The sequence below is a fragment of the Homarus americanus genome, unplaced genomic scaffold, assembly GCF_018991925.1.
Source record: "Homarus americanus isolate GMGI-L3 unplaced genomic scaffold, GMGI_Hamer_2.0 scaffold43895, whole genome shotgun sequence".
NCBI lineage: Eukaryota > Metazoa > Arthropoda > Malacostraca > Decapoda > Nephropidae > Homarus > Homarus americanus.
In genome coordinates, this window is record NW_024738072.1 from 384,427 (window position 1) to 403,779 (window position 19,353).

At 37.0% G+C, this 19,353-nt stretch overlaps 1 protein-coding gene across 1 annotated transcript; it reads left to right on the plus strand.

The window, feature by feature from the left end:
* Positions 1 to 825: 825 nt before the first annotated feature.
* LOC121873662 (lipoamide acyltransferase component of branched-chain alpha-keto acid dehydrogenase complex, mitochondrial-like) lies at positions 826 to 19,353 on the plus strand. Its single transcript, XM_042377313.1, has 10 exons — positions 826 to 1,656; positions 4,653 to 4,870; positions 5,144 to 5,322; positions 5,782 to 5,933; positions 6,619 to 6,763; positions 8,747 to 8,883; positions 9,469 to 9,672; positions 10,897 to 11,088; positions 12,610 to 12,681; positions 13,815 to 19,353. Exons 1-10 carry the CDS (start codon positions 1,573 to 1,575, stop codon positions 13,980 to 13,982), a joined length of 1,551 nt encoding a protein of 516 aa, XP_042233247.1. The 5' UTR covers positions 826 to 1,572; the 3' UTR covers positions 13,983 to 19,353.

Consider the following 19,353-nt stretch of genomic DNA (forward strand, 5'->3'; position numbering starts at 1 on the left):
GCCACCGTCCAACGACTGGAGGATATGCTGTGACTACAGAGCCTTTAACCTCGTCACCAAACCTGACAGGTACCCAATCCCGCGTGTCCAAGACTTCCACCACAAGCTCCACGGCATGACCATCTTCTCGAAGATCGACTTGGAGCGTGCCTTCCACCAGATTTCAGTGGCATCTGCAGATATCCAGAAGCAGGCCCGTCCTTTAGGGGGGGCGAACAGGGGCGACCGCCCGGGGCCCCCCAGCACTTGACCCAGCGACCTCGGACACATTACCTGTTGACTGGTTATTCTGACCTGACGGCTTACGCCACCATCGCAACCGTGACCTTACCATTCCATCAGCGACAGTCCCATGGGGGTTGGTGGGGCCCCGCAGTGGCTGAGTTGCCCCGGGCCCTGCACCCTCCTGGGGAATGCCCTGTTCAGAAGACTGCCATCACCACTCCGTTCAGTCTTTTCAGCCTTTAGGATGACATGTTCTTTTAATACGTCGTTCTTTAGTAAATAATTATCATTATTACACGCGCACACACGCACAATGGTTGCCCCCTCGTGTAACGAGGATGGCCGGCCCTAGGGCCACCTAGGCGTGAATTTGTTTAAGGTGTAGAAGCTGTCGCCAACACAACAACCACACCCTGATTTAACGAGCTGCATGACCCAGTGTCAAGGAATAGTCCGAGAAGATCGGAGTTCGGCCGAGTCGTCAACTGCACTGGCTAACCATTACCCCGGAATACGATTCGCAAATCGATTAACGTCCAGGTCCCCAATTACTGCTGGGTAGACAGAGTGATTAGCAGAAATGTGGCCAAACGGCTAACGAGCCGATCAGTGGCGAAGAGGATAAAAGTAAAAGTAAAAAGTATACCTGTACATTCGAAATTGTATACATGCAGGGTATTTGTATACGGTACTGTACCTGCGTTGTTTATTACGGATGCTGAACTGTATGCAATACTTGCAGTGTCTATATACATGCCGTATCATTTGTAAATTGTATGACAAATTTAGTGAATAAGTATTACTATCATTATTATTATTATTAACTCTACAGTAGTACACAGTCAACCTGCGTCCTTCACTCGTGGCTATGAAGTCTGTTAGGCAAATAATTTAGAAGATAATTTTACTTTGTCAATTACCTAAGAGGTAACACGTGAAAGCAAAAGCAGGAAAATTTTGTTGATATCGAAATTGTAAGAAGTTTTAATTGAAATAAAGAAAATATGTCAAGACTTTTTATGTGGAAACCGGGTGAAGAGTTGACCTTAGGTAATTAGGCGACAAAAGCAGGTAATTAATTTTCAGGTAAACGTTGCCAGCAAATATACAAAGCAACGAACGTTTACTTGAGCCTATGGAGGAGAGATATCTTTATAGGTTTAGTCGAGATAATGGTGTTTTGTAGAATTATGAAAGCTTAATTAAAACTTCATTGATCATATATGTAAGAAATCTATGTTGTGAGTTGTTTAATCAATAAGTGTTCGCCAGAAAAAGTTGTTGTGGAGGAGTGGCAGCTAACTGAGGCTAGCTGGCAGCCCTGGGTGTAGAGACTAGCAGCTTACCATGGCAGTAGCAGCGGCACTAAGTTGGTCCCGTGTCAGTTTTCGGCGATTATATTTGCAGTACTCCAGAACAGCGGCTATAAATGTAAGACATAGTATCTCTTTTAACCTGTAAATAATAAGGGTAGGCTGTTACACTTTATTTTTTTAACGGATTAGAATGGGGACAGAGGTAGTTCAGGCTCCTAATTTATCCAGTGAAAAAAAAATGCATTACCATATATTAACAGGTGTACAATTTACTTTTACAGTAGTTTGTTGCATTTATTTTATATCAAAAGATGTTACTGTGGAGAACAGTGCAGTATTTTGAGTTAAATGATAAAAGGTAAGGTAAAGGGGGAGGAGACGGTTATCACCAGAAATAACATATGGAATTGAACCAAAATATTTGGTGATATTAGTTGCAATATAATGAACAAGAAAATGGAAGCGAGAATGCACAGGACCTATTACAACGTGACCTAACCTTAACTTAACCTAACCTTAACTAACTTAACCTAACCTAACTGAACCGAATCGGTATTACGGTATTATCATTTAGGTTAGGTTGAAATTAGGTTATTCCGATGGTTGTTGATGTGTTTTGGGTAATTATTGACGACTGACCCACTGGCGATTTAGCAAACGATTACAAAAACGCCGGATTGTCACTTATTTTATAGTTTACACTGTTGTAGTTTGTAGAAATGTGTTAAAAATTTGATATTTTTAAAATAAACGTTACTTAACATTTGTGGGTATGAACAATAGACCTAACCAAACAAACCTACCTAACCTTAAATAGCATTCTTACCAGACTCCTCGGTATACTAAACAGAAAGAACTTACTATGATATGGTGAAATTTTAGGCATTTTCTGGGGGTCCGACTAATTACCCAAATGTAGCCGCAATGAAGTCAAATAATGGTCCTACATGAATAAATCGGACTGCCAATCACTTCTCGACTGGTATTTGGTGTCACGAAGTCACAAAAAATTGGTAAACTTAATTTAATCTGAGTTAATAGATCGAGTGCATGTACCTAACCTAACCTAACACAACGCAGATTAAATTAAGTTTACCAATTTTTTGTGACTTTATGACACCAAATAATAATCGAGAAGTGATTCACAGCCCGATTTACGCTTGTACGACCATCATTTGACTTCATTGCGGCTACATTTGGCTGCATTTAGGTACATTTGGGTAATTACTCGCTCCCTCGGTACATGCACGCGATCTGTTAACTCAGATTAAAGTAAGTTTTCCAATTTTTTGTGACTTTGTGACACCAAATACAAGTCGAGAAGTGATTAGCAGTCCGATTTATTCATGTAGGGCCATTATTTGACTTCATTGCGGCTACATTTGGGTAATTAGTCGGACCGTTTTCTGGATGTGAGATGATGTGGGCGCTAAGGAGCCTAGACGGCGCAGTGATTTACTTTGATGGCGGGAAACGTCAAACCACGGCGTTGAGGAAGTGTTACAGTATCTCACAATATTTCTGTAAAATACTTTTGTAAAAAAAAATCATAAATAAAATCAAAACACTGGGCTGAATCTTGGCATTTTCAAGCCAAGTTCCTTTATATGGAGCTGTAGCCACAACGCTCCAGCCGCTTCCTCTTCTTGTTTATAACTTTCTTATTACATTGAAACACATTTCTTTCCTGTTGGAAAGCACAGGGATTCCCACTGTGTGGACAGTCTTTATGTAAAGGAACAAAGCCGTGGTCTTTAAACAATTGAAGGGTCTCGTTGTCTTTACCCATAAATTCGCAAATTACGTTCATTAAGACTGGCGACAACCTTCACACGACATACTGAAAAACAAACTGACCTTATTTCGAACATTAACGCACTGTTTTCTAGGCCGTAGGTCCACTGAGTCATGCTCTGCTGATCTTGCTCTAGCTATGTAATGATTTATGCTTAGCCATGCCCATGTTTGTGTCATTCTGAGCATACAGTTTCATGATCGTGTCTTGGTGCCTGTTGATATCATGGATTGGTATTTCCAACACAGCTCTTGAGCAAGATTGTTCACTGAAACACCCTTGTCTATCGTATTATGTTCACATAAACTTTGCAACCAGAGGCTAGAGCAAATTTTATCAATGCAGTTGACTGGCTGGTGGAATGAGGTCTGTTAGGTTAATGTAGAACTCTTCATAATTAATTTATTTTTCAATATATTCTGTAATTGCAAGTAATTTTAACAGTTAAATGTTAATCTAGATATTCTAAAGTGATATCCAGAGCTAGGAAAGTAAAAATTATAACATGAAATGCATTGATAATGTAGATATCTTAAAGAGAACAAGTAAAAGTTAAAATCCATCAGCAACACCCACCTACCCAAGCATTTGAACAGTTGTTAATGGCAAGCCCTGCATTTGTTCATTCCCTTGATATCATAATTGTGTCTTACTCATCTAAGTTTACAATACAGTCTACTGTACTGTACTGTTGGGTGGTCCAAAAGTTTAAAATTGTAATTTTCATTTACACACATGTTGCCCTAATACCTTTACCCCAAACATGCCTTCAGGCAAAATTTCAGTACCTTATCTCAATATTCAGGGGTCCCGCATTTCGTAAGCAGTGAGGGTGAACTGCTCTCTGAAGAGAAAGGTCTTAAGGGCATTATGGCCTTTGGCATCCATCTGGCTTGGTGGAAAGCCCCAGGTGCCATGATCTTCACACCTCCCTCTGCAATTTTCCCCAAGAAGGTGTACTGTATGACAAGACAATGAGTTCCTTGTGATCATCCCTGAAGTAAGCTAGAATTTTTATGAGACTAAAATAACTAAACGTTTTGCGGGACCCCTAAACATCATCCAATTTTCTTCAAATTTTATACGAAGCTAGTGTACATGAAGTGCAATGAGGGCACCATGTGCTCGCTTGGTTCAGACAACTTTCAAATTTTCACCCAATAATTTGGACCACCCTAGCGTACTGTACATTACAGTCTACTGTACTATAATCGGTTTATGTACTGCAAGCGATGTCATTATTTGAAAAATATCTTATTACAGTAGTTAACTTTGTCAGTGTTAAATTGCCAACCTCATTTTCATGCTATTTTCAGAGATACTCTACTCATAAGAAGTCTTCAGGTAGAACACAGACCCACTTGACTGTCCAATGGCAACCTTGTAGCATCTGTGAACCAGGAAGTAAATGGATATTATTACTGCAATGTCAAACAAAAAAGTTTCTTCATACAACACCCACAGCTCACAAGCTTGTACCATTCAACCTGGCTGATATTGGTGAAGGCATCCAAGAGGTGGTCATCAAAGAATGGTAATTAACTTGTGGTATTCTACACAGTGATGTAGTCAGTGAGATGCCAGTGTTGTGTGGGAGGTGACTGTAAGTGTGGAAGAAGTTGGCAGTTTGTCAATAGTGCATCAGGCAACTCTGCTGGTTAGGCCTATGTGAGTTTAAATGTCCACCACACAACCTCCTCTGCTGTAAGTTTATTTTATCCTCTTTGCCACTGATTTCAGCTGTGATATATCAAGTACAGTAACCATATTATTAATTTGATTTTCATTACATATTTTTTATGAACAGGTTCATCAATGAGGGCGATACAGTTGCACAGTTTGATAGCATTTGTGAGGTGCAGTCTGATAAGGCGTCCGTCACCATTACTAGCCGCTATGATGGGGTCATCCGCAAGCTGTATTATGAGGTTGATGACACAGCACTTGTTGGCAAACCTCTAGTGGACATTGAGGTGTCCAAGGAAGGTAAGTAAGGATGGTTTCATTCATATTTTTAAGGTTGTTTCATCAGTAGTAATATGTGGAAGCCAAGTGATTACAGCAATTGCCTTCTGTCTTCAAGGTTGCTGGTTTAATCCTGGGGAGCTCCCAGTCCATCCAGATATAAATGGGTAACTAACATCACTAGTTGGGGAAGTGAAGGTGGCCGAGTGCATTGCTGGCCATTCTGCCTTCTTGAGTAATGAAGGTTGAGTTTAATCTGTGCTGTATCCACACTCTCCTTAATTAGCCTGGTACTAATTGAATAAGTATCTATAATTTTATTGACTAATACAAAGTTCGATATCTGTATGAAAACACCTGACGGCTCTGAGGTATTATGTCAGCTCTGCCACCACAGACTACACTCACACTCCACTCGGGATGAAGCCTAAAACTATCCACACTATTTCAAATGTCTATATTTTTTGCTATTCATTTCAGATGTCTCTGTTGGAGCAGAAGTACAAGAGGGAGAAGCTATATCTGTAGGTCGTCCAGTGGAAGGTACAGCCATCGAGTCGGGTAACTTCACACTTCCCAAAGGGAAAATCCTCACAGCACCAGCAGTACGAAGAATTGCTATGGAGTATAAGGTTTGTAGATGAGGAACTGTCTTTTGCATTAATTGTGGAATCAAAATGTGAATGAGAACTCCCATAAGTTTAGGATTATTTTAAAATGTAAAAACTGGGTAGAAGGGGACCTACAATACAATTCAATAAAGTTAGAAGGAATTGAGTGTGAAGAGAATAGGGAAAGAGATGAGAATTTGCCTTGATAAACTTTAAAGACTGAATGCTAAAAGTGTTAGGTTCTGGATAATAAGTTCAATATACAGGAGAGAACACAAACACCTGTATAGTTTTGTAGGTTCGATTTACTGGATGAGAGATATGTACACAAAGGGGAGTAGTGCTTTCCTCAACCTGGCTCCTTGTCAACTGCTATAGACGACGTATGGCAAGTGATACATTAGCAGCTTCCATACGTCGCCAGGCACATTAATTAAGCATGTGGGATATGGTAATAACATTGCCACACGCTGCTAGCTAGGCTGAATAAATAATACATAAATGGAGCACATACATAATATACATACATAATATATAATCCAGCATACATAATATACATACAAAAAGATACAGCAAATAAAGATGCAAAATGCAGTACAGTACTGTAATTTTTTTAGGTACAGTTTATTATTAATTTTTACACACATGGGGCATAAATATGTTACAAATGCAACTCGAGCCTTTTTGTTTGTTTCTTTACATATAGATTGATCTATATGAGGTTCAAGGCACAGGAAAGGATGGCAGGATACTAAAAGAAGACTTGCTGCAGCACCTGGAGAGTAAGAAGACTGGACATAAACCTGCAGTACCTTCAGCCCTGCCTCCTACCATAACTCCATCTGTGTCAAGTAAGAAATACTTTATTATACACTTCTTATGTCCATCAGTATTTGGCCTGTTTAATCCAATAACTTCTTCCTGCATGCCATCATTTATTGCTCCACAGGTACAAGACAATTTAACCGGCAAACTTGGGACTTGAGGGTATCCAGTTTCCTGGATTAACACGAACGCATACCGCAAACACACATACCGGTATGTGGAATCCTGGCTTTATTGTATGACATAAAATTGTGTGTGGTTAACTGAAGCACAATGTGTGGTGGCGGGTTGGAGATCAGCTGCTGAGGAGCGCTTGGTAACACCAGGTGTGTGTTACCACTCCTTTTCACCCCACTTTTTTGCCTTTTCACTCCATATTTTAAAATGCCTGTGTCAACACCTCGGTCTCTTCCGATGGTGTGAAAGATTATGGAAATTTTTTTGTTTCCTTTAATTTGTTCTACGTAAATTGAAATGGAAGACATTTTTTTATTTTTTATTAATTTTTGTTTTTACTTTAGATTTAAAAAAAATCAGCAATCACATTAACATTAAATTGCTTTTCATGTTAATATGAAAGAATGTCCAGTTGGAAAATCCTTCAAATTTAGAAAACTGTCAAGGCTGGGACCCAAGTACCATGAATTAATGAGGTTCATCCCATAAACAACAAAAATTATTTCGAATTAAATCTTTTCCAAGAGCTTTTATGTCTTCTGTTTATCATTTTGAAATATCTGTCTCATGTCTGTATCTTTTAACCAAAGACAGTTTTATAGTTTTTGGCTGTGAGAGATTTAATGAAATAATTGTAGATTGTACAAAGTGCTTGTATTTGTATCCCTAATTTATATAATAATAAGAGGAAGAAAAGATGCGATTAAACTGTAATAGTACATAGAAGTTTTCCTTTATATTTTAAAAACACTGAACTTGAGTGTTATTTACTGAACACAAACTAAGTCATTTTGTGCAGTGTCAGTTGGGAAACTTAAGAGATTTTACTGGATTTACAAGAACAGTGCCAGTAAATCTTAGAATGCTGCCTCTTGGAACATTTTTGTTATAATGCAAATTAATCTGGAGGAATTTTATACTAAAAGCAAAAACAAATACCTCTACCCTGTATTGAAAAAATTAATTCTGAGCATGACCACATTACACACAACACACGCGTATATTCTCTGAGATGGGTTCTCGATGAATGAGTTTACTGCTCAGTCAATCAACACTCGCTTGCCAGTTTTGAATGTTACCTGTTCCGGCTCAATGAGTTTTCTCCCAGGGCACTAACTCTCTAACTTATCTTTGACCCATAATGTTGGGAAAGCAGGCAAGGAAAAGCATCAGTATGAGTGTAATAATGACATCAGCCCATAAGGCATGTGGAGGTGAGTGAATGTCAGGATGATATTGGTCATAGCTGGGTTTGATTGTGTCATTTGAACCTTTGCTAACAGGAACCAAGTTAACTTGTTGAACCAGCATTTTACTTGTTTCTCACCACTGCCATGTAAGAAGAGTAGCATCATGTTAGTAGCAATGGCAGATGGTGGTTTGATGTATGCAAGATGTGATGTAATATGCATTCTTGGTGATTATGTATCTTACTGGATTTTATATGTCTGAAGAAAGAAGTTTCTTTTTATTTATAAAATAATAAACTGTAATACCTTCTTCACGTGTACCATATTATTAATAGTGCAATTACCAATTACCCAGGGTAGCCCTCATACTGGTCATAGGAAAGAACAGTGGTGATGCAAATACATCTCTTTTGGAACCATGTTGTAAAGTTGTTTCTGTGTTACTCCATTTTCTAGGAATGCATCTAGAGCACTATTAAAGGTATGCCAAATTAATTCTAGTGTTGAGGAGTCTTTTTCAACTCCTGAAATATTTGCTGAAAATTTTTTTTGTGCTTGTTAGTAATCACATAACTAAGTGGAGCAGTCTCCACTGGTGTTGTGGGTTGTATGATTCCTAAAGTGTAGTCATCATTTGTACAGGAAAACCAGCATCACCTGCACCAGCAACTGCTCCACGTACTCTACCACCATCCGTGCCAGTTTTCTTGGGAGAGGACAAAAAAGAGGGAATCAAAGGTTTCCAGAAGGCTATGGTTAAGAGCATGTCACATGCCATGGTGAGAAAAATTATCAAAATATCTTTTTATGTTTAGAGTAATACATATTTGTGTATTAAAATTTGTATGTAATAAAGGGTATGTTATTAGTACCGTACTGCACTGTACTGTACCAGAATGAAGGGAGATGAACACACATGAAGCAGCACTGTGCATTTGGCATCACATGGATTACAGGGATGGATGTGATGCTAATGGGTGATGGTAGGTTGTGTTAAATGGTAGGGATAAATGAAAGAGATCATGAAAATTTATTGTGGAGCACCAAATCAGAGACCACTTTTGTTATAGTAGCAATAGTGAGTGAAGGGGGTATGGTTTGGTCTTAATTCCAGCTTCTGTACATTGCAGTGTGAAAGGGCTAAAAGAAGGGGAAAAATTTATTGATACTTTTGGAATTGAAGATGATTTGTATTATTAATTATTATTATTATCATTAATTTATTTATTATTTTTTTTTTTGTCCCTATGATGGACTAGTGGATGTCCATATCAATGTATCCATAATCAAATTAGGCTTACCAACTGCACAGTGGATATTATAAATGCTTTTAATCTAATTGTAACTTCATTCTTCATCTCCAGAAAATCCCCCATTTTGGATACTACGATGAAATTGACATGACTGCCCTGGTTAAACTACGTAAAGAGCTGAGATCATTGGCTGAAGCTCATGGAATTAGTTTTTCATACATGCCGGTGTTCATTAAAGCAGCATCATTGGCTCTCTCACACTTCCCCATCATCAATTCCTCAGTGGATGAAAAGTGTGAAAACTTAACATATAAGGTGAGTTTGCTTGCATCATGAGTCTGTTGTTGAGGTTAGTGTTTTGTTATGATTTATTTTTTTTACATTATATTGAGATTTTTCTTTTATATGTGTTTTTAATTATGTAGCATGCCCTTAAAATTCGCAAATATCATTTGCTGACCATGGGGTGGGGAGATACATTTTTACTCGTGTGCAAAGAAATGCACTTAGCGGCCATTTTCTGCTTGCCTTTGTGTCCGGGATGGCCAGTAATGCATATACAGTATGTACTGATCATAATACTTTTTTCCGATAAATAATTCTTTAAGAATATTTTATTTGCATTATTTTTCATAAAAAGTGCTCGGCAACACGCACGCAGTCATTCGCCTGGCTGTCCGGGATGGCCAGTGATGCATATTTTTCCTATAAATAATATTTTTAGAATATTTTATTTGCATTATTTTTCATAAAGAGTGCTCGGCAACACACACGTACCGGTAGTCTGTTGCCAGGCTGTCTGACTGTCTTTGTGTTTGGTAGAACAAGTAATGCATATAAATAATTATCTGAATAATAATTCCACAAGTAAATATATAATCATAGCATTATTTTCCAGTAATACTACACTATAATACAACTACACTACTTTTAGCAATATTACTTTGATACAACATGATAAAATGGACAAACAAAGAAAATGAAACAAACAAAGGAAGGTACATACATTCAGGAAGCTTCCCTGTGGGCGAGCGTGTGGTGTGACACGCAAATAGTCATGCTGGAACCTGACAACCCGCGCTGGGCATTCAAACAATGCCACAAAAAGGCGCATGTTCCAGAACGTCAACTCGGGCGCCCTAGATGGACGTTCCGGAATGTCAACCAGGGCGTAGCAGTTAAAGAAAAAATGTAACAGAGGTGCTTGCAATGTGTGAACGAATTATCATGACTCCACTTAAGAATTTTTGGATAAACCAATTTTCATATAGTAATGAACACTTGTATAGCAAAGGATAATTTTGATATCATATTCGCCACTTATCAGCTTACTAGCTGTTAGGTGGTCTATCCAGTGTTAGTACCGGAGGAAACCGGGGACCGGGAAACCTGTGGTGTTTGGTAGTGAGGGTCACACTGGATAATACCCTTCTCAGGTGTGTCCGGGCCGAGGCTCAAACCCTTGACATATTGGTGAGTGTAGCAATATTTCCTGTAAGCACATTTTATTACAAAACAATTTATTTATTTTACACACAGGCAAGTCACAACATTGGTTTTGCTATGGACACCAGCGATGGGCTTGTGGTGCCCAATGTCAAGGGTGTGCAGGGACTGACACTACTTGAAGTAGCTGCTGAGCTGAACCGTCTGCAGGACCTGGGAGCACAAGGGGCCCTCAAGACACAAGACATCACTGGTGGCACCTTTACACTCTCCAACATTGGCTCGGTAAGTTATATAGCAATTGTTGTCTCCTGTCAACTGTGGTAGGGGACACAGAAACAGAATCCCTGCTTATGTGTTTATTGATAATAAGTAATAATAATTTGTGGTTTATACTGTACCTGTTTCTGAAAATTGGATACATATGCCAATGCATCTCCCAGCACGCTATTCTATAATACAGTGTGATTCAGCAAAGAATACATTAAATTGGAGGATGAAATCCTTGGATAATTCTAAACCACAATGTCTCTATCGTAAAATGTCAGATTCTGCATATGAATTAAGATATGTTTTTAAAACCACATTTACAGAACCAAGGAACAAAGGCATAGCCAAAACATAGACAATAGTAACCTTACTATACTATCCTACATGAGGATGTATTGTACCAAGTTTGAAAAAATAACAATTTATATTTTCAAATCTTATTCCATTTTAGAAAATTGTTGAACGCATTATAGTGTACTAGCAGTATTTGAGCTAAAAAAGCTTATAATAAAATATTATATTTTAGCTAATTATTGAAGAGTGCAATATAGTAGACTACCAGTATTTTATGAAGAAAAGCTTATAATAAAATAGACAGGGACATTTTCTGGAATTCAATGTTTCAAACAATCAATTTGCACAAGACACTCAAGGTTCTACATTTCAGTTTCACTGGAATGTGCATTGGTATGCTCACACTCTTCCTCCTCTTGTATAGCTTGCTACATCTTCTCAAGATAACTGACCATTGCACTCTGTAGGTTAACTTCATGCAAGTTAGACGTTTCATCACCTTCAGTTTGATACAAGGTATCCTGGTATCCTTGTATCTTGGATCAAGATATGTTGTCACTCTGAAATCTGTCCTCCACTGATGACACTGAACGTACTGCCAAACCCCCAAAATCGAGCATCTGCTGATGCTTTAGTTATAAACATTTGAAGGAACTTGATTTAAGGGATTATCTCTGAAATAGTGCATGATCTTTCACTCAACTGAACAGTGGTCTTGTGGAAAATTTTAATTAGAGTAGAAAGCTTCCCAATCAAGTTCCATTTGTTTGGATCAAACAAACACAGACAGGTTGGGAGCTTCAAGACAGTAGTTTGCAATGGTAATATTTATATTGTTTTTAAATGCGCTCAAACATGAAATACATGCTGTTCCAACGAATGGGGATTCTTGTACTGTATTAATATTGTACATTGAACAAAGATAGAATACATTTATTGACCCAAAATATTTAATATTGTACGTATATGTTAGAGAAAATACTACTGCTAGTTGTATTACAGGGCTGTTCACTCCTGGTAAGATCTACCATATGTGTATTAATAGAAATATATAGTTTGGACTGCCAGAGACGAAAATTGAGGAACTAAAATTAAGAAAGTATCGACAGTATTGGCTGAAAATTGTTCAATACCAATGCATTGGTACATTCCCTAGTATGTAGAAAAATAGAATACATTTAGAAAAATATTGTTTAGATAAGTCTTCAGTAAGGTGTAATTTTTTATTTTTTTTTTTTCCAGATTGGAGGCACATATGCCAAGCCGGTGATCCTACCCCCGGAAGTTGCCATTGGTGCTATTGGCAAAATTCAAGTAGGTTTTTCACAACAATTTATTTAGCGTTATCATTTTTATTCTTTTTTTAATAACTGAAGAATCTCCACCAGAGCTTATTTCACCTAAAGATTGACCACCCTAATGTTAACCGAACCAGTATTAAGGTGATTAATCTTTGGGTGAAATAAGCAGAAGTATGTTATTTAAAATTATGACTTTTTCACAGGGAAAAGTCTGTACCTCCAGTGGTCAGGATATTATGGTATCCAATGTTCCAGAGTATTTCAAATATATTCTTTGTTTAGTTCTGTACGTAGCGACTGGTAGAAACTGACCACACACCCCTAAAAAGATTGTCTACCTCTGTCATTCTTAGTGGGCAAAATATTGTTTATTTGTTATATATTAACTAGTAAAGGTACTCCACTAGTTACATCACCCCAATCAGATTTAGTTTCATTAATGCTGACTCTTTGTTTAGAATATCTCCTCCAATTCCATGTGCTTCCACTTTTTGTATTAATCTTTCATGGGTGACCTTGTTGAAGGCTTTGCTGAAGTTGAGGTAAACCACACAATAATCGTGCCCGTCATCCACTGACATGACTACCCACTTATTAAGTCATGCTGGGAATCATTAATCAATTTGTGTTTCTCGAGGTAATTTCGAATTGAGTTTGAAATTATTGCTTCCAGTAATTTACCTACAATTGATGTTAAACTAATTGGACCATAGTTATAGGATAGTGATCCATCTCCCTTCTTGAAAATCAGTATCACATTCGCTATTCTCCAGGATTCTTGTACTACTGTACTACACTGGTTTTTAATGAAATGTTAAACAAGTTTGTTAAGGGCATACTTAGCTCTTCCTTACATTCTTTGAATACTCTGGCAAATATCTCCTCGGGACCTAGCTCAGCTAATGATAGTCAACAAAACCATCAGATTCTTATGTAATTACAGTTTAATTACTAATTACTCACACTCCACTAGTTTCTACTGTACTGTATTCACTGATGATCTTAATCATCAGAGGATTCTCTCTAGGAAATATTTTTTTGCATGAAGTTAATGTTGTGCCTTTCAAAATAGTTCTTGTTGGAGATTTTTTTGTGATCATTAAAAACATAGATGGTCATAAAAAGCCTTGTTTTTTCCTCTTGCAGGTATTGCCAAGATTTGATGCCACAGGTAATGTAACCAAAGCACACATAATGCAGATTAGCTGGTCAGCTGATCATCGCATTATTGATGGAGCCACAATGGCACGTTTCTCTAATTTGTGGAAATCATTCCTTGAAAATCCAGCAACAATGATTATGAATATGAAATGATGAGGTTGAATGTGCTCGACATTTTTAATGGACTTATGTAACCACAGACTTTGATACTTAAAAGGGTTATTATTACAGTACAGACCCTCATTACTATGATTTAATTACCTAAAACTGCTAGGGTCACTAGACCACATGTAAGGGAGCAATGTATTCTTGAAGCAACATAGAGCAAATTAAAGAGATTACAACCACCGTTGGTTCTTATGCCCATTGAGTTCTTTTTTGCAAGGACTGACCACCTGATGAATATGCAAACTTTTTCCAATCCCCCTGTCTCCTAATGGAATTTGGGCAATAAAATGGACCTGGGTTACCTCTATGAATTAAAGCTTTCTGCAAAATTCATTGAGGTTCATCTCCTTCTGCCAGAGTTATTTTTTATCTAAAATACACATTTATCCACAACTTAATTGCAGTTACCCAAATTACCTTCTAAAAAGAAGAGAGAGAAATAAGTGAGTTGCTAACTGTATAAAGCATTGTGACTTACTGTGTTTGACCATAGCCTTTCATACTTAGTGAGGTAACTCATAAATATGAAAGGCTATTGTCAAACACAATACTGTACTGTATTGTATTGTATACAGGTAACAACTCTTTTTCAGGATTACAGAATGTATTACTGTTATAGATTAATTTTGATTGGAGAAAATTAAGACAAGGGGTGGCATACATTCTGCTGTATTGTTCATTGTGAAATTTTTTTGGCCCAATACAGTATTATTAAATAAAAAGTTTATTTTAACTTGAAGTTTGATGAAAAAAAAGTTTTCCTAATTTTGCATAGATTTGTTTCGGCTTGCATATTATGTGTTGATCAGTGTGTTCTTGAAATTGATATTTCATGTAATATGGTTTGACATAAGTTTGTTCTTGCTAAAATGGTTCAACCAGTATTAGGTAGCTATACCGTAGTTCCTAAAATAGCCCTTTAGATTTAATTCTCGGTCATGGTACAGTCTCACCCAAAAGTTGGTTAACTCTTCCAGCCAGCTATTGCTGCACTGCCTGCTTCAGATGTATGAACTTGAGTCTGTTACTTCAAACCTTTAGATTCATCCGTTTCGGTTTCATGTTCTGGTTGGTACGGAGACAGTTTCAAACATCTGAAGCAGGCAGTGCAGCAATAGCTGGCTGGGAGTGTTAACGAACTTTTGGGTGAGACTGTACTACAATAGTGGGAATGACTACCAATTGTCCGGTTGGAAGGTGATGCCTGGTGTTGTGGTCAGTGGAGTAGATAATCATTCCTCTGACTATTTATAGACATCCTTTGATATCCAGTTCCCTCTAAGGGTGTGGACTTATGTATGCTCTTCCACAAAATTTTCATGCAATTGTGTTGTTAAAGATTCTTGAATTGAGGAATTCTGTTTGATCATCTGGCTCTCATTTAAGTTAAAAACATGCCATTGATAAGCATTAAGGATAAATGCATGGTAAGTGTTGTTTAGTCAAGAAGTACAAGTGAGAAAGTAATTAAAGATAGAAAAATGTTGAAGGGTTATTCTAGTATTGGCAAGTTTTATATCAGGGAAATTAGACATATAGTATGTCAACCATGAGGTTAATAAATTTCTTGAAATATGTAAAGTCAACATTCGAATTATGTTTGTCAATTTTATTAATACAATGTCTATTTTTCATCTGTATCCAGAATTTTGGGACAGCTTTATAACAGCTAGTGTACAGGAGGAAATCTAGTCCTTTCTTGCTGGGGATTAAACATGGAACCATTCACTTGTGAGTTGAACATTTACCTCCAAGTTTAACTTTAAATTGGCTGAACACATCAATCCCTGTTGCCAACTTCAGGTCTCTCAGTGATTTTGAATCTTCTCTGTTTATTTAATAAGATTATTGGTTTTAGTGTCTTTGAGGTTAACTCTTTATCTCCCAGTAAGTGAATGTGGATAGATTTAAGTGCAGTATACTTAATGACAGCTAATTTTGTGTCAAAGCCTCCAACTTGCTGCATTATATAAAGATTTTTCTTATTTATTGGAAAAATTTAATAAATGTGATTGGGTAGTAGGTGATAGGCATTTAATTTATATCAAGGGTTTCTACCAATAAGAATACAGTAGTGAAATCCTTGACCATACCACAGCACAGTCCAAGGGGTCATAACACTGCACAGTAATGACAGAAAATACTGTTTTTGTCAAGCTTGTCTATGGCTCATGATTATGATATACAGTATCTACATGCAGATTTGGTTAAAATGCATTATATTTTGTGTGAAGTCTGATAAATTAAACACTCGGATAAAGCTATTAGTGTTTTTTAGCTAATTATCTGTTTTGTGGGATGACAACTCCCAGGTTAGAAGGGTCAGCATTGTTTGAGGCCTTGATATAGTGTCAGTGTGACTTGCTCACTGACAACCATCAGATGAGAAAGTTTAGTTGGGGTTCTTGACATGGCTATGTGACAGCTATCAAATGGGAAAAGTCTGTGTCTGCCTCTTTGCTCGTCAGAGGCAACTGTTTGTCTATCTCTTCCCGGTTGTAGGTCTTACTTGTATCTCTTAGGCAGGTCTTCAGAAATATTGGTAATGATCCAGAGAGGCCTGCCTCTTATATGTTTATCATAATTACCGTATGTTACAATTTCTGTTACAATTGCTAGAAAGTTCTGTAGTAATTCATTATAACATCAGATTTAGTGGTAAAACTTTAAAATTTTATGATACAAGATTATCACCATATGACTGGTCGTGAGTCTGTTCTTGCTACGTGTTTATGGTATTCTGTACAGTACTTAGTTACATAATTTTGGTCATATTTTGGGTTTTGTGATTAATTCTAGGAAAGTATTGTTGTATAGTGTATAGATTACAGTTAAGCCTTAGTATGAATTGTAGTTTAGGTAATATTAATTGAATAAGAACTAGTGATGATGATCGCAACTGTAATCTTGTCTTGTACAGTATAGGGTAAGAAGCAAGATATTTCAAGAATATATATTACTTATAACATACCAATTCTTTGCTGGTGTATTATACAATACTTACTTTGTAAATAGCATCATTCCTTCTGCATCTCCTGATCCCATGATTTTTTATTCTTAAAATTTTATTTTGAGAAGTAATGTGATTGCCATACTTTTTTTATTGCCCTGTAACAAAGAAATTATTTTTTTAGATGTAATATACAGTACTACAGTACGGATACTAGTCATGACATGACTTGATATACCCTGTATATATAATAATAATTTTTAATTGCACTGAATGAACAATGGGATTTTTTCCACCAATATTACAGCAGTATACACGTATATACTCCACAACAATGTACATAGGTGTTTTCCTGCTTAAAATGGAGCAACTGTTGATTATGCAAAGTATTTGTACAATATGCCCTTAAAATTTGCGGGAGTTTGTTTCTTAAAATGGCTGCAAATATCATTTGCTGACTGCGGGGGTTCATTTTTACTCATGTACAAAGATATGTATATTCCCTTTATGTGTTTGCTCTTAGGACAATTATTTCTTTTACCTGTATTGTATATTTGTGTGTGTAGACATGCACACAAATAAATAATAATGGGAAAATCCTCTCACAAATAATCAGAAACAAGACCGTAAAATGTATCGAAATGTAGAAAAAAATGTGTGAATCTACCCTCAAGTCAACTCCGTGCTTTGTTATTAAAGTTGAGTTAATTTTATTAACAAAGCACAGAGTTGACCTGAGGGTAGACTCTCACATTTTTTCTACATTTTGTTGTCTTGTTTCTGGTTATTTGTGAAAGGATTTTCTCATTATTATTTGTGTGCGTGCGTAGGTAAAAGAAATTACTGTCTCTAGAACAAATGGCTTCCTGTCCCAGCCACGAAAATGTTTACAACTTTAAAACTACCCGCAGACATTCTTGGTGTACATCCAGCGTGTCATCTGTGAATAATCAAGTTCCGCGAATTGTCAGGGCATGCTGTAGTATATGCAAAGAATTGGGATAGAGGCTATGTTAGACAAATAACTAAACATTGTGTTTGAACCTTTCCTCTTTTGGGAAGGTGATAACATGGTATCCATGCATGTTTGTCAAATGTGACCAGGGTTTGATTCTTCCTTGGGCTGTGTAGTTATTATATACAACAAATCACTGATTTATGTTGAGTCTATTTGTGTTGGTTTTATAGAATGGTGTTAACAAATTAAGGAACGGTATTCTCTATAAATCTCACTAAAGTGACAAAGTCGTTTAATTCCTGTGCTAAGTGTGCCAGCTTTGCCCGCCCACTTATCAGTGTAGAAGTTACAAAATTGCCTGTTTTCATTGGACATGATGTACAGTTTTCCTTTGTTTGGTTTAATCTCACATGTTTTGTTTCATGGTCAAAGTCGAATGCTTTTTCATGTGTTTACTGAAAAGTATTTTTGGACCAAACTTTCAAAAACCCTTAACCATGAGTAAAGAACATATTGCAAGTGCTCCAGCCAAGAAATCCTGTCAAGCCATCTTTTTTAATTTGATGTTGGACTTTCTTAGTCATGTGGAGTGGGTTGAGCATTGAATGGACAGAGTTCATGCATACTCTTGGTAAGTGGCCTACCACAGTCAGAGCCATAGTATGAAACATTGAAAACTAAAGGTAAGTGTGCAGAATTTGACCCAGGAAGTGCAGTATGCACTATGAGGAGAATATGAGTTGGAAGACCAAAATCTGCAAAATATAGTTCCTCCACTCCACACCTACACCATATCCTGACAAGCAAGCTTGATCCTATATTTTGGTGAGTAACCAGCAATTGGGTTCATTAAATTGTTTATTTATTTTCATATTTTGTTCATGTTATGCGATGATGTGTTTAATTTTTGTCTAATGTGTAAATCAGTTAAGTTTGAATCAGGGTATATTGACTGATTATAACAGGAGATTCTATGGTAAAAGTGTCTGATTAATGTTGCTTCAACAACGATGCAATTCTCAGGAATGTATTCACAATGTAAATCAGTGATTTGTTGTGCTCACAATATAATTTTTTTTTTTCTGCTCAAGTTTTTTCCTGTTGTACTGCAAAGTTTAGCAGCTATAGGTTACCCTTCCTCTTGGGAGGATGCCAGTCCATAGAAGGGTGAGTGCACCCAACAGTGTACTCATCTATTGGGGAGTGTGCAAGGGCTAAGTATGAGCATAATGAGGAAAGAGTCCTTCACTCTGGCTAGGAATCAAAGTTAACAACCCTTTGCCTGTGAAGCAAATGCTATGTATGAGTATATGAATACACACAGTGTAACAACTTAATGCAATATAATTGTAATATTTCCATTTGAATTTCATTCAAAAGAGTGTATACCTAGTATAGATTATACTTCTTGTAAGTTTGATAGAGACTGTAAATAAATTGTTTTAGTA

Excerpts from the sequence above, each read along its gene's own strand:
- LOC121873662 (XM_042377313.1), top strand. The coding sequence starts at position 1,573 with ATGGCAGTAGCAGCGGCACTAAGTTGGTCCCGTGTCAGTTTTCGGCGA. Across the intron at positions 4,871-5,143 it reads GAGGTGGTCATCAAAGAATG|GTTCATCAATGAGGGCGATA; the intron begins GTAATTAACTTG and ends TTTTATGAACAG. Across the intron at positions 9,673-10,896 it reads GTGAAAACTTAACATATAAG|GCAAGTCACAACATTGGTTT; the intron begins GTGAGTTTGCTT and ends TTTTACACACAG.